Source organism: Chaetodon trifascialis, chromosome 21, assembly GCF_039877785.1.
Source record: "Chaetodon trifascialis isolate fChaTrf1 chromosome 21, fChaTrf1.hap1, whole genome shotgun sequence".
In the NCBI taxonomy this organism is placed as follows: Eukaryota; Metazoa; Chordata; class Actinopteri; order Chaetodontiformes; family Chaetodontidae; genus Chaetodon; species Chaetodon trifascialis.
Genome location: NC_092076.1, coordinates 9,280,536 through 9,294,970, shown reverse-complemented (window position 1 = coordinate 9,294,970; position 14,435 = coordinate 9,280,536). Strand labels below are relative to the sequence as shown.

The window sequence follows — 14,435 nt, the reverse complement described above, 5'->3', positions numbered from 1 at the left end:
CGTTCCTATGGAAGCCCGGTACTAATGTGAAATGATGTTTTGATATATCATCAGGTCCTGCGGTGGGTGTCAGACTGTGCCATCATAAATCTACTCCGCCTTTTTAACTGTCTTTGAATCCTACCCTTGCTGAAGCAAAGAACAGACACCCAGCTCATTTAACCAGGCCCTCTAGTGTATCCACACTGTCTGCTTTTATAGGCCGTTTCATCATAAAACTTAACCTTTGAAGTGCAACCTTTTGCTGAAAAGGTGTATGGACATTTTGTTATTTCCATGTCATCTTCCTTATAGTCACAAATCATACAGGTGTGAGCACGCTGATGTGGCACCACGAGTTGCCAAAGAGACATTAGATGACCTGTAGGCGTACATCCCAGCTTACTGTGATGTAGGCAGAGCCGTACCTGTCCAAGCATTCACGCAGAGTAATAAGGAGCGAATGTCTTGTTTTCTTTCATACTTGAAATTCATAACTTACATAACAAACATGCTGTTTGTGTTCATTAACAGACTCTTTTTTTCTTTATCTGTGATAATCCAGTTGTCTTCTTCATGTAGAGCCGAGTCAGTTCCTCATTGCTTTGACGCAGTTTAGCAGTTCCAGATGTGTTATTTTGTCTTCTTTTAGTCTCTGTCTCAAACACTTCAGTGACTTTAATGGTGTATCTCAACAACTACTGGATGAGTTGCCATGAAATTTGTTTTACACGTGCATGGTCCCCAGTGGATGAATTGCAGTAACTTTGGTGATAGATTTCATCTAGCACCATCCATGATGTCAGATTTTTTATTCGTCCAATATTGTGGTTTATGACCAAATACCTGGAAAGCTTAACCCTACCAACTCAACCCTAACCCTGTACCTTGTGTTTAGTGCTAATCAGCAACTTTTGCAATTCTAAAATGCTAAACTTAAAGGACTAAAATGATAAATATGCTAAACAGCATGTTAGCATTTAGCTCCAAAGTGTCACTGTGCCTATGTGCAGCCTCACCGCCGTGCTACAGCTGCAGCTCTACTTAAAGAGGCAAGAGCGTGACATGTAAGATTCACAAGTTCAGAGTGTGTGTTTCTGTTTACCATTATATCCTATTGGCCATCTACTTTATTTGTGATAATGTGTCATTTTGTCTGAAGGTGGGCTGTCTAGTGCACAATGCTGATTTACAGCAAAGTTATTTGCTGTCACTATTTCTGTGCTTTTGAGATTGGAAAACTTCTTCAAGTAGAAAGTGATATCTTCTGTTGTGTTCAGAGCTCAAACTGCTTTGCTTTCAGCTCCACTGAATTCAGACGCAGAGAGAAAAATTCTGGCTAAGACAAAAATCTAACAAATCAAAGATTTCTCATTAATACGCTTCACTTTTGCGAGCGCAGTGATTCAGGATCAAGGCAAAATTGAATCCCATACGAAAGATGTTCCAACACTCAGCAGATGAAGTTTTTTTTATTTCATTATCACATGTACAACATACTGTAACAGTCACCCTCTTTGCTCCCCTGTGACTTTCCTTCCCAGTGAGGATTATTAGAACAATATTAATTTCACAACACTTCAGTAGTATGTGGTGAGTGATTATTCACTTTTCAATATTTAAAGCACTTGTGGTTTAAGAAAATTAGTGTCATCTCAGCCCACGAGTTTTTTTGTTTTGTTTTGTTTTGTTTTGTTTTTTTTTGTCTGTCTAGATTTTCTTTTCAGCTTGTCATATGAAGTGGAACAGCAAAGTTCATTTCCTGGCATTTGCGAATGACTCAGAGCAGTTTGCGTGCATCGTATTGTGCTTCAATTTACTTACACTTAAAGAGAGAATAGCATTTCAAAACAGGAAACAACACAAAAGAGGTCAGGACCAGCACTGTTGCTGCTGGTTCCTGCAAGGTGATCTTTCCAGTTATTTTTTTCCCTTTAATCTCCAAACTCACTTTTTTCTGTCCTTGCGTTTTATTTGCTAACCAGCCTGTTTGTGTCCATGACCATTGTTGTCCACTTGGTCAGGTAAAAGCGTTAAAGAAAAATAGCTTTTGCCACAACAATGACCTCCCCTGATGAGAACACGGCCACAGAGAAAAATAACAAGGAGAGTTTTGCTAAAGAAGGACAAACAATTCCTCAAAGAAACTCCACAGGATAGCATTCATTCTTGTTTTCATCATATTGTCCTTTATGCAGTGCAAAGATCTGACAAGAATTCACCAATAAATTAAGTTCATGTGCAGTATGGTTTCATGTCCATCAGCACACGCCGGTCAGGTGGCTCGCAGACTCTGGTCCTACATGAGCACGCAGCTTTTGGCCCGGTCCTTTCTAATGGCAGGTGGGTGCTCATGAATCTCAGTCCGGGGCGGCTGCTGGGAGACCCGCTTGAGGCCACGACGTGAGCCAGCACGTTTGAGCTGCGGCCGATGGATGCGGGACACAGATGAGAGGGTGGTGACGTGGAAAACGTCGCGGACGCTGTTCTCCGAATACTTCGAGGTGCACTCTGCGTAGGCCACGGCACCAATCTGCCTTGCCAAATTAGTGCCCTGGGAACAGAGAAATAGAGAAAAAGGGCCCGTTAAGAGGACAAATAAACAACGAGGACTTAAACCTGCATTCATTTATTTTAGGGGGGGAGTTGGAGGCAGTGGACCAAGTTGTAAACACGACACTGACAAGTTATGACCTCATACAGGTAGCAAACATGCCTGTTTACACATTATTCATTTGGCACAGTGTTTTCAATGTAACACCAGTATTTACTCCCCTTTTGAGCTCTATTTTTGGTCTCCACCAACTCCTGAGGGAAACTAGCACTCCACTGTGTTCACCAGCTAGATGCTAACTGTCTGTACTGTCTGCACAGCTGTGTGCTGCAGCAGGAAAAAAGGTTGATGAGAACACTGAGACTGAACCAAAACACTAAATTTGTGGGTTGTAAAACCAAAACAATTAGCTTAACAACCCTAAAATGCTTCACAGGGAGGAAAATTGCTGCCTGTTAGTAATTCTGGCCATGACCACCTTCTGAGTTTTCAGTTGTTAGCATAAAAAAAGATTAGTGCTGCCTTAAAATTCAAACATTTATCCACCTGTATGCTTCAGTTTCTGTTTGTAGTCCAAAAGCAGGTGACTCACAGAGAGAGCGAGCTGCTGAGAGCTGGTACTTAGAGTGTGTGTGTGTGTGTGTGTGTGTGTGTGTGTGTGTGTGTGTGTGTGTGTGTGTGTGTGTGTGTGTGTGTGTGTGTGTGTGTGTGTGTGTGTGTGTGTGTGTGTGTGTGTGTGTGTGTGTGTGTGTGTGTGTGTGTGTGTGTGTGTGTCGTGGTGGAGGGTCGTGTGGTGGAAATGATGCTTTTTGCATTCTTAAATGTCATGTCAAACCCCTGGAACACTGTTGACGCCTCCTGTAATCCAGCAAAGTCAAAGTTAAGCGTTTATACAGCATTACATTTGGTTTTTGAAAGCAGCACTATGAGCACATTAACGCACAAACAGTGGACTCTCATCACTGTTTGTTACATGCTGTTATATCATCCCTACCTTGTCCTTTTGTGTATATCAGACCACTGGTCTCAGTCATGGACAGTAAAGATTTCCCACTTAATAAAAGCCTACGCCATCAGAGGCATAATAGCTAGCTGGTGCATACAGAAAGCTGAGATCCTCCACAGAGCTATGAAATATTCAAGGCCTATCTGTGCAACTGTAAAACTTAAGCGTAAAAGCTCAGCTTATTCCCAGTAGTAGTTGGCACCATCTTAAATCTCGGCTGGTTGAACCTATATGAATATGTTGCTTTCATTTTGCTTACCTGTCCTTCTTGGGTGCATCTTGTAATAATGTAGATTTTGTTTTGCTGAATAACACTTCTGCTCTGGTGCCTTTGTGAGTTTGTCTCTTTATTGCAGTGTGTCATCAACTGGATTCATCAACTTCTTTGGCAATGAAACATCTACACTGTGCGACAGCGTAGGTGTTCAGACATCAGTGTTAGAGATATTCCGTATTGAGGGAGCATCAAACAGCAGGATGTGCTGATATTGTTCCGCCTCTATAAGAAATATTACAGACTCGGGCTGTGCTAGCAGGGAGGCTGCATTATTTTTGCATTACTGGAAATGTTCCAGCACTTCAAGTCCTTTTTTTTTTTTTGACGCCCATAAGCTGATTACAGCAGTACTCACACAGTTCATGTGCGGATCATTGTGGTGAATGCATTTCTCCCTGGGGATCACATCAGTTGGTCAAGTGGCTGAAATGAAAAGGTCCCAGTTTGTGGCCGTTTGCGCCGCAGCCGTCTGAATGTTGCCCGCTGAGAAAAGCTCAACGGCTACACTTTTCAGCACAGCTCACTCCCAACCTTTGCTCTGTTTTCCATCTTCTTCTCTTATATCGATAAAGTCAGGCCACAGTGTTGTGAATTGTTTGACCACAGAGTTTCTTTTCAGGGCTCTGTAAAGCCAACAGCCTCATACGTATTGTCTTGTGAGTGTTTCTCACTGTTGATTGTTCACATTTTGGCAAAAACAGGTAATTAAAATGATGTAAAGTCACAGTTTTGATGCAGCGAAATTGGACAAATATGAGAGTAAGCTAAAGACATGCTTTGGGCGCCTTTGGGATGGTTATTTTAAGTGTTCTTCAATTGAACTACAGTGAACAGCTACAGTACACGTCCAGCCAAACAAGGTAAAAGCAGCCTAACTGAGGAGTTTAGAGTGGATGGAAAATAAGGAAGGAGTTTCAAAGTTGAAAATTGCTGCTGGTACAGTTTCAGGAAAACATTTGTTGTGATCAAAGGTTTCTGTTAATTTGGAGATGAATCATTTCATGCAACTCATCGGAGATCTTGATGAACCAATTTTGATGCCATTACTGACGGGAAAATGAGGGCGGTTACCTTTGCTTTGTCGTAGGTATGAGAAAATATTAATGTGTTGACAAAAGGCTGCCAAGAAGTGGGAATTCAAATTTACATGAAAATAGGCTATTAAAATTCATGTGTGCCACTGTTCATTGCTCCAAGACACAAAGAAAAACAATTGTATTATCGCACATCCTGCTGTTTGTCTCCTTTGCTCCGTCCCAGCTCTTTTATACTCCTTGTGTTTCTGTATTTATGGAAGTTATGATCTGAAGCAAATGTCACCCTCCAAATTCATTTTCAGAAGTTTTGTTTATGTGCGCAAGGGAACAAAGTAATGGCTGTCATTTGTCTGGGATGATACTATTAAATTTGTACGTAAATCAGTGTTACTGTAGGCAAATGAAAGTCGCTGCAGTGGAAAATTACCAAGGACTGGATACTGGAAACCATATGTCACGCATGTTACAAATATAATGATGTTAAATAAATACAGCTCAGTTATTCACACATGCTGAATTACTGCTGGCGCTGTTAGGCTTCGGTAGCGGGGACGACAGTTAATTCCAAGCAGGTTTGATGCTCACAGATGCTGGCTGGGCTTTCGTGGAAAAGAATACAAACACGTTCAGAAGTGGCGTTTTCTCTGCGCTCCTCACCTGTTCGTGGGTGACAGGAATCAGCCTGTGTTTGGCGAGCTCTCTCATGACGTTGAGGTCCGTCCTCATGTCCAGCTTGCAGCCGACCAGCACCACTTTGGCATTGGGACAGAACTCCTGTGTCTCACCCTGCCACTGTGTACCAACAGACAAATACATTACATGTGAGTACAACGTCCTTTATAAATCAATATGGGCTGAATGGAGGATACTTCACTGTGGGGCCAAAAGTATGCAGACACCTGGACATTGCATTTTGTTTAGCCTCTGCTCTTCTGGGATAGGCTTTTCACAAGATTTTGGTGCCTCCTGCAGGGATTTGTTCCCTTTCAGTCACTGATGATGGGATAAGGTCAGTGTTTCATTTAATCCAAAAGTGCTGGATAGGTTGAAGGGAAGGCTTTGAGCAGCAGGTCAAGTCAAAATGCTAGAAATATCATGGTATGTTGGAGCATTTCCATAAACTGGAACCAAGAGGCTCCGTGCAAACCCTGAAAATAGCCTCAGTTAACATAAGGATATGCACGTATTTCTGGACAGGTGTATTTATTAAATGTCTCACATAAGAGGTGCAGATCTGAAACCTCTTCAACATGGAAACTGTTTCTTTCAAATTCCAGTCATGTCACAAACTCTGAGCTCTGTCTGAGGAGTGTAACTTAAACACCCTGTGAGAGTCTGCTGCAGTGATGTACAGGTGTTCTCCAGGACACTGTGACATCACTGTTGGGTGTGGTAACAGGTGCCCTGTGCACTGCCTCCCAGCCTGGTGTTGAGTCACTCTTATGAACTGTCACCATGAATGTCTTGTGCTAGAAATTGAGCTTCAAACCTCAGTACTTTTTTGTGTATTGACAGAAATGTCATCCATTCAATGCTAGGTCAGATTCTTCTCATTTAATTGTACTTTGATCTTTGGTCATTTTAGTATTTTATTGAGGTAAAGTGATTTTACAGCTGCTTTGTGTCAAAAGATTGAATTAATTTCGGAAGCGTTTGAGAGCTTTTGGCTCATTATCTGGCACCAGTAGAATAATACTCAGCCCCGGTCATAATGTTGAAATATGTAGTTTAACAAAGTTCTTGCACGTACAACCATTAACAGCAATTATTTTACAGCATAAAAACCCGGCCTCTCTATTCAAACCCTCATACTGAGTTAGATTTGAAAGAAAATTCAAGCTGCTTTTAGAAGAAAATCCTGATGATCAAATTCCATAAATTTTCAGTACCACAAAACGGTGTAAACGTTAAAGGACCGTGCCAATGTTTCTGCATATTTTGCTGCCTTGATAATATTTGTAAAATCATGTGTCTGATATGCTGGACTTCCTGCTTTGTCGTACATCTTCTCACCTGTAGCCTGGAACCACAGGTCTTTGCATTTTTTTGTGGCTCATCTAAACACAACCCAAAATATAGAGAAACACTGGTATGATCCTTCAGGCTCTGAGCTCTCAATGTGCACCATGCTTCATCCTACAATGGGAATTTGACATAACAGTCTTCAGATGTGCAAACATGATGAGAAACAAATCCTTGAGACGGTATATGTAGCTGTTTTGTTAGCTACAACGTGAGCTCTCAAGAGCATGATGCTCATGGTCATATAAACGCTGAAAGGAGACAGAGACAGACCCCTCTGACATGACTCAAACTATTAAATTCCTTCTCTCTATCGCTGTCTGTCTCTCTGCGACTCCAGTCATTATCTCCTCACACCATGGCACAGGCAACCACTTCGCACAGTCGCTCCATTTGTTCTCCCTTACAAAGAGATCTTTTCTCCTGGATGTCTGCGTCGCTGCTGTTACGCACTCCAGTGTGTTGTGCTGTTGTGCGGAGCGAGCTGTTGCCTTTCAATAGGCCCCTCCGCCAAACAGCGCGCAACCAGTGAACGGCAGCAATTTAGATGAGTCACAAAGGCTCCATAGGCAGGGCGGCTTATTGTTTGTGTTGATGTTCAGAATTGGTGAGTTTTGTCCCACATAAAGAGCAGAGTGCGAGCTGTTGACGCAGAGAGTCTGGTTTATCAAAAGAAGAAAATGGAAGCTGGGTGTTTTTTAACTTCAGCTGACAGCTGAGTTTCAATGTGTGTGTGCAGCTCAGGTAACTCTTTTACAATCCACATATCAGAACCACCAGGAAATGCTGTGGCTATAATTGATGTAATATTCCTGGGAATTTAGGGGGGTTTAATGGCCTGAGGAGGAACATTATATGACTGCACACATATTACACATGTTGGGTTTTTGAGGCTGATGTGGATATTTTTAGCTGTTTCAGCAGCGTGGCTCCGGAGATGGCAATTTGAGGGTGTTGGTCACTCACCACCATTGTGGACTGAAATATCTCTAATGACTTTAATGATCCTCCTCCTCTAGTGCCATCGTGAGGTTGACATTTGTGGTTGTAAGTGGAATGTCTATTGAATCAGATGAGATTTTGGACCAACATTCTTGTTCCTTAACTTTTAACACCGTCGTCATTTAAAATTTCTCTTTATCCGATACGTTGGTCAATGGCTAACTGAAAAATGTGCTAACCTGCTAAGCTAAGATGGTGAACAGACTACATGTATAAACATTATACATGCCAAATATCAGCATGTTAGCACTGTCATTTTGAGAATGTTAGCATGCTGATGTTAGCATTTAGCGTTAGCATTTAGCTCAAAGCATCACTGTATCTGAGTACAGCCTTACAGAGCTGATAGCGTGGCTGTGGACTCTCGTTCTGTTTAGACAAAGTATTTTAAAATGTGTTTTCAGGCAAAGACTTAACTGAAATAAGAGATTTAGTGTTCTGCAATTACATACTATACTTTGCATAAAACATGATTTAAAAGTTCGAATTGAAAAAGACTTTTTGTTGACTACCCAAAAATTTCTGAGGTTGTGCTGGAGAATTTGAACTCGTGATCTATCTGTGACATATTGGCTTCAGCTGTGCCACCGGGTTCCTGAGATCATGAAACGTTGTTGCCGCTGGAATTAAACTGACTGACCCCGGGGTGCTTTATTCAGTTCCACCTCAACAGTGGTCGGTGAAACCAGTGATTACAATCACAGACCTTTGCCTTTGTGCTTGTAGTTTTTGTGCAGCCTTTGGCCTTCGTAATGACCTCACATGTGCAAGCTGAGCGCTGTCGATCGCAGCCTTGAAGGCTGGATGAAGAGATGTCCTCACCGCAGCTTTCGTAATCTCCTTCATTTCCTTCACAAATAACCTGATACTTCAATCCAAACAGACAGGAGGTAAAAAAAAATACTGAAAAGACATCGAAAAGGCTGCTAGTCACAAAGCGAGAAAGCGTTGCCAGGTGCAAAACAAGGGTTGAAAGCATTAACGAAAAAAAGGTGATAGCCGGGCAGAGACTGGGATAACATCTTAGGTCGGGTAATGCTCTAACATGGGAGATGTGAATGAGCGTTGGACTGAAGAAAACAAAGGGCACAAAAAGGAAAAAGAGAAGTGATGATAAGGAATCAAGGGGTATTTTTGTAGCTTAGCAATGCTGAGAAAGAAATAGTCCCTTCACAAGGAAAATTGGAGGGTGCCAGAATTGGTTAAGCAGAAGGCTGTCAGAAAGGACAGGAGAAAAAGTGCTATGTACTGCAGGGGCGTTACTGGAGAACAGAAGCTCGCAGATGGAAAATAAGCTAAAAAATATACAATACGGAAGCACTTAAGTTCGATAGGGTAAGGATTTGTTTCGTCTCTAAACTCTGAATAGAGTGAGTCCTCAACATGTCACTTTGGCATCCCGTGCATGCATTGTGAGATCAGCTCATTCACCACCACGACTATGGTCATCAGATAAGGTCAAAGTTCAAGTTAGTTCTCAAGTGGACCCCCTGTAGATGTGAGAATTTGTCCAACATAAAAGATCAGTGTTTTGTCCTGTATTGATGAGGTCATTGATGAGCGATGGTGCGGACTGCAGGAATGTCAGCGGACTGAAAGGTCAAACGCACATTTGATGTTCGCGGCTCACACAGCTCGTTCGTTAGTGGCCAAAAGGCAGATTTAATAGTCCAGCATATTTAAATACCTCCTGTCATAAGGATACTAATGCTATGGCTTTACAAGTTGTTTTCCTCTGTTGCTTACTGATCTCTGCCCTCTCCCTCGCTCCTCTATTGATTCAGTAAATTAAGGGTTTATTTCGACTCAGCCGGAGTTGTTGGTGATAGTTGGATCAGTGAAAAAATGAACCAGGAAGGTTTTGGTGAGTTTTATTTTGGTTCTGTCATGTTTTAATGAGGTGTACGATGATAAAATTACCATTTCTGTAAACGGAGTCTGGTGGCTTTGGCGAGAGTAATATAATGGCTGTTTCTGATTAAACAAAAGTTATCCTTTCCAAAATGTTGTCAAGCACTTAGAATACCAATCTGAGCCTGTCAGTGACAAATACAAACTCTTTCAGTGGATGTACATTGACGGCCGGAGGCATCACATTGCAGCCTGTTTGCAGTTGCCGGCAGCAGCGCTGTCATTCAATATTGGACCAATTTCAAAAATTGGTGTCCCCATTAGTCACTTATACTCAAAAATGTGGGAAAATAGGGTCCAGTAGTAGTCATTAGGAGCATCCGTAGTACACATGGCATGTGAGCATGGTAGTGACATAGACTTGAAAATATCACTCTATCCTTTTAGGCTGCTTGGTTGTCTGCTGTCCTGATGAGACAGAAAATACCCCCAAAAACCTGTCTCAGCTTTTTGCTCCAAAAAACAATTAAACAGTACACATTCACACTTCTGTTAATGTGATACTGACCTTTTTCAGCACGCTGTCCAGCGTTTCTGGACGGCTGATGTCAAAGCAGATGAGCACAGCGTCTGAGTCAGGATAGGCCAATGGCCGCACGTTGTCATAGTAGGCTGAACCTGCGGGCGACAAAAGACATGACCAACGTTTCCAGGTGGAATATATATAATTCAGTTACTTTGCTGAAGAGTTACCTTTTTTTATCACAAAATGAGTCATTACAGAGCACCTTCGGCAGTAATAACTATGATTAAATGTAATTACCATGAACTAAGCCACAGTGCAGATGACAATGAGTGGGTGTGATTCATTGCTTTCGAAAGGAAAAAGAGGGGCTTCGTCCACAACCCCTGGTCTGTGCGTCTGACAGTCTTGAATAAGCCAACAGACGGACGTGTGACAGTGTTATAATGAATGGCTCACACAAAGCGTCACCTGGTATTTCAGAATGGCATGTTTTTTCGCCGGGGGCTCAGCCTGAATTGAGCATTGTGACCCGAGTAAGGGGACACATTCCTGTCCAGAGGGGACAACATTCCGTCTCCGTTCGCCTCATTGTCTCCAACACTACGTGCTTTTGTCGCCGTACACAGGGCAACTTCACAAAAAAATGTGTTCAGCAGAAAATTCCCACTGCCACACATAGAGCACAATCATTAAAACAAAATGTTTACGTCTCGCACAAAAAAAGTTGGAACTTTTAATTTGAAAAACTGAAGGAGACTCTTACTTTTTACTTCGATCTGTTACTGTTATTTGCTGCAACTTATCAGAAGAGTCCACGTTCTAAACAAATGCCCAATTACACCTGATTATCTGTATGCAAAGATTTGGAAGCTTGAATAAAGAGGAAGGCACCACTTGTAGGCATCGTAACAAATAAAATACAGTTTGAAAAACAAGTCTTTCACACACACACACACTGTATGTACTACTGCATTGAGTAAAGAAGACAAAGTAACAGGATTTGTTAACAGCCTGTCAGTTAAATCAGAGGGTAAAATGTCCGGGAAAGAAAGGATTTTTCTTTAAGCTACCAAGTCGTTTTGAATTTAGATTACACAACATCAACATACCTGGAGGACAATATACAGGTGCAGCATGTGTGCCCAAAAAAGCAGCCATATCTATCCTAATTTGTGTTTGGCCCCAAAGCAAAACACATGTTTGTGCGTGTGTGTTGCCGTGGTCAAAAATGTCAAACTAAAGGCCACAACCATTTTTCCCCTGTCTGTCTGACTAATTCCTGCTCCTGGGTTTCACACACACACTGTATTCTCTCTCCCTCTCTCGCACACACACTATCTCTATTTTCTTGGTGCATATCAAGTCCAAAGAAAATGAGGCTGATTAATTCAATAAAGGGCGATGGAAGCAGGGGAGAGTGGACGTGTATCCGACGGTCCCCATAAGCCTCCCACAGGTCTCCATCAGCGAGCTGACAGCTACAGCTCAGCTTCAAACTGCCGGCTCTCCACCTCTGCATCAGACGGCCGCTGTGATGAACCATACTGTTAAAAACTTTGAGCCTTTGTCTCAGTAAAAATCCACTGTTGCTCCTCTGCTAGACAGTTCAGGAAAAGCAGACATTTCTCTTTTGATTGTTACCGACACTGTTGTCCCATTAGTTTGTGCAGACGTATGGGAAAAATATGTGCAGTGAAAACACATTTAATGTCAGAATTAGTGACGTTCTCCTACAATAAGTCTGTGTTTCTGTCTTTTGTGTATTAAAACAAGAGATCTTCATCTCAGCCCACCTGAAGCCATGCAAACTGTATTTATGAAATACTGCTGGTCCAATCTCGGCAGCAGGATGGGACGCTGTAAAAGAAGTCATTTGCAGAGCTGCTTAGTCAGCACTTTTGCTAGTACACCGGGCCTATATAGGCTACAGCTATGCAGAGTTATGTCTCTTGGTCAGCTGCTATCATTAGAACTCATACAGACTATTGCAAAATACTTGAAGAAATGTGTTTTCCCACACACCTAAAATGATTACGCATACAGAGCCAACCAAAACAATGATGGGCACATTCACATTCAACAATAATTATAACCTCGTCTTAAAAAACAAATTTAAAGGATCCTCATCAACAATATTTATGTTTGGTTAATGTAAAATAAAAATAATGGAAAAATGATGGCCAATATATCATTGCTTGATTTTTCAAACTCTCAAATATCAATATGGGTGTAAGTCTACAATAACAACACTTAATAATAACTAATGTTATTTACATCTATGTTAACTCGCTAGCAGTCTTCTTCTCTGCCTTTGCTGGCATATTACTGTACTTCTTGGCAACGTTACCACCACTTGTAGGCATGCGTGACTTGGACCCACACATAAAAAACATTACCTTTATGGGGAACCTTTAAAGTGGTTAATTAACAATGTATTATTCTCATAATTAACAATAAAACAAGGAAGGAATTTTTGCAGGCATCATCGCGAAAGTGCAACTCAAGCAATTTCTATATAATCTGTTGAGAGAAAAGGCTGAAAAATAACTTCAATGAGGATAAAATGTGAGTCAACAAGGGTGAGCGACCCAGTTTGACATCACTTTTTTTAGCGTTCTCAGTATGAAAACCTAAGATACAGACAATTAAGCTTCAAACTTTTCCCAAGGCAAGATGCAGAGTAAAAAATAAATTAAAAAAACAGCATGGCAGAATGGTGAATAATAACATAATGAAACTCCATTATGATTTAATGTAATCTTAAAATGGCATTTTACAGCCTTGTTCTACCCTTCTACATAAAGCAGAAATAGAGGAGGTGGAAATCTATTCTCCCTTAGAAAAGTTGGGACATGAAACAGTGAGACAACAACACGGCTGGCAAACTAGATCACAAATGTTTTCAGATCAACTGTCCAGAGGGCTGATCGGGTGGTGCACTCTGCATCTGTCACTGCATCAGGGGAGTGTAATCTCCTGCAGGGAGGTAACCAGGGATCAGTCTAATCAGCAGAAACATCTCCCAGCGTTATCTAATGCAGCTATGCGGTACCCGCTCTTCCGTCTACTTCGTCTTCATCTATAGAGTTTAACTGACTGATTTTCTCTGGCGTATAGTTGTTTGCTGTTCTGCCAAGTCCTCCTCTGTTCAGTCTACCCACTGCTGCCAGAATAAACAAGCATCACGACTCTCCTAAGATTCATGTCGCTCAGCACTTGAATCCTTTTCCTCCTTTCGTCAGTGGTTCCAAAAACAGGTACTTTCCAAAGGCAGCTTTGAATAAAGGACCTGTTAAATTAAGCTGTCTGGTTTGTGTCATCAAGCTCCCAGAAAACATACAGGAGGCTGTACAGATGTTACAAGTGTTCTTAAAGGAATAGTTACATACACATGTAATAGGGGGAAATAAGGCAAATAAGGTAATTTGCTTTCACACTGTTAGTTAGATTAGAGGATCAATACCACTTTCATGTCTGCAGTTAAATTCAATTCAATAAAACTTTATTTGTCCCCTAGGGGCAATTAAAAAACGTAAAGCAGCTATAATCATCACAATCAACAGTTTTAACCCTTTTGCTTTTAGGGTTTTGTGGCATGTGATTTCATTAGTTTGGTTCACTCTCACGGCTCTTATCAGCATTTTCAGTATTTTTTTTTTTTATTTATTATTTTTTTGCAGCTGTTTACAAGAAAAAGCACCAATAAATCCATCGTGCACGACAAACTCAGTAACAAATGGCAGACAGACAAAATTAGCAACTAGCTACAGTTTAGCATTTGGCAGTTGAAGGGTGCAGATGTTTCCCTCAGGAGTTAGTGGAGAACAAAGACACTTAAACGAGAGTAAATACTGAACTTAAACTCATCCACGGCTCTAAATGAATATGGAATATGGAATATCCATTCATATCTGCAGGATGGATAAATAGATAAATATTTGCTAACAAGTTTGCCCCCAAGTGGCCAGAAAATTAGTTATTGTAGGTTTAGGTAAAGAGTTTGAGCCAGGGGGTGACTGACTTAGCTTAGCATAAAGACTGAAAGCAGGGTTTTGTTTGTACCTTGTTTGTTCAGTCTGCACAGTAACAGTAAAATCAGCAATGTGGTTATGTGCTCTAACTATCACTTAGTGTAACTTAGTGGTGTCATTTTTGCTGTACGGTTTGTGTCAGACTTAACA

General features: G+C 41.4%; 1 protein-coding gene across 1 annotated transcript in view; it reads right to left on the bottom strand.

The window, feature by feature from the left end:
* Window positions 1-1,425: 1,425 nt before the first annotated feature.
* LOC139350081 (rho-related GTP-binding protein RhoN-like) overlaps window positions 1,426-14,435 on the bottom strand; it is a 30,757-nt gene continuing 17,747 nt past the window's right edge. Inside the window, exons 3-5 of the mRNA XM_070991177.1 lie at window positions 10,297-10,406; window positions 5,511-5,645; window positions 1,426-2,533 (exon numbers count right to left, since the gene is read on the bottom strand). Coding sequence (XP_070847278.1) covers window positions 2,279-2,533; window positions 5,511-5,645; window positions 10,297-10,406 — 500 coding nt within the window. The 3' untranslated portion in view covers window positions 1,426-2,278. The remainder of the gene's footprint in view (window positions 2,534-5,510; window positions 5,646-10,296; window positions 10,407-14,435) is intronic.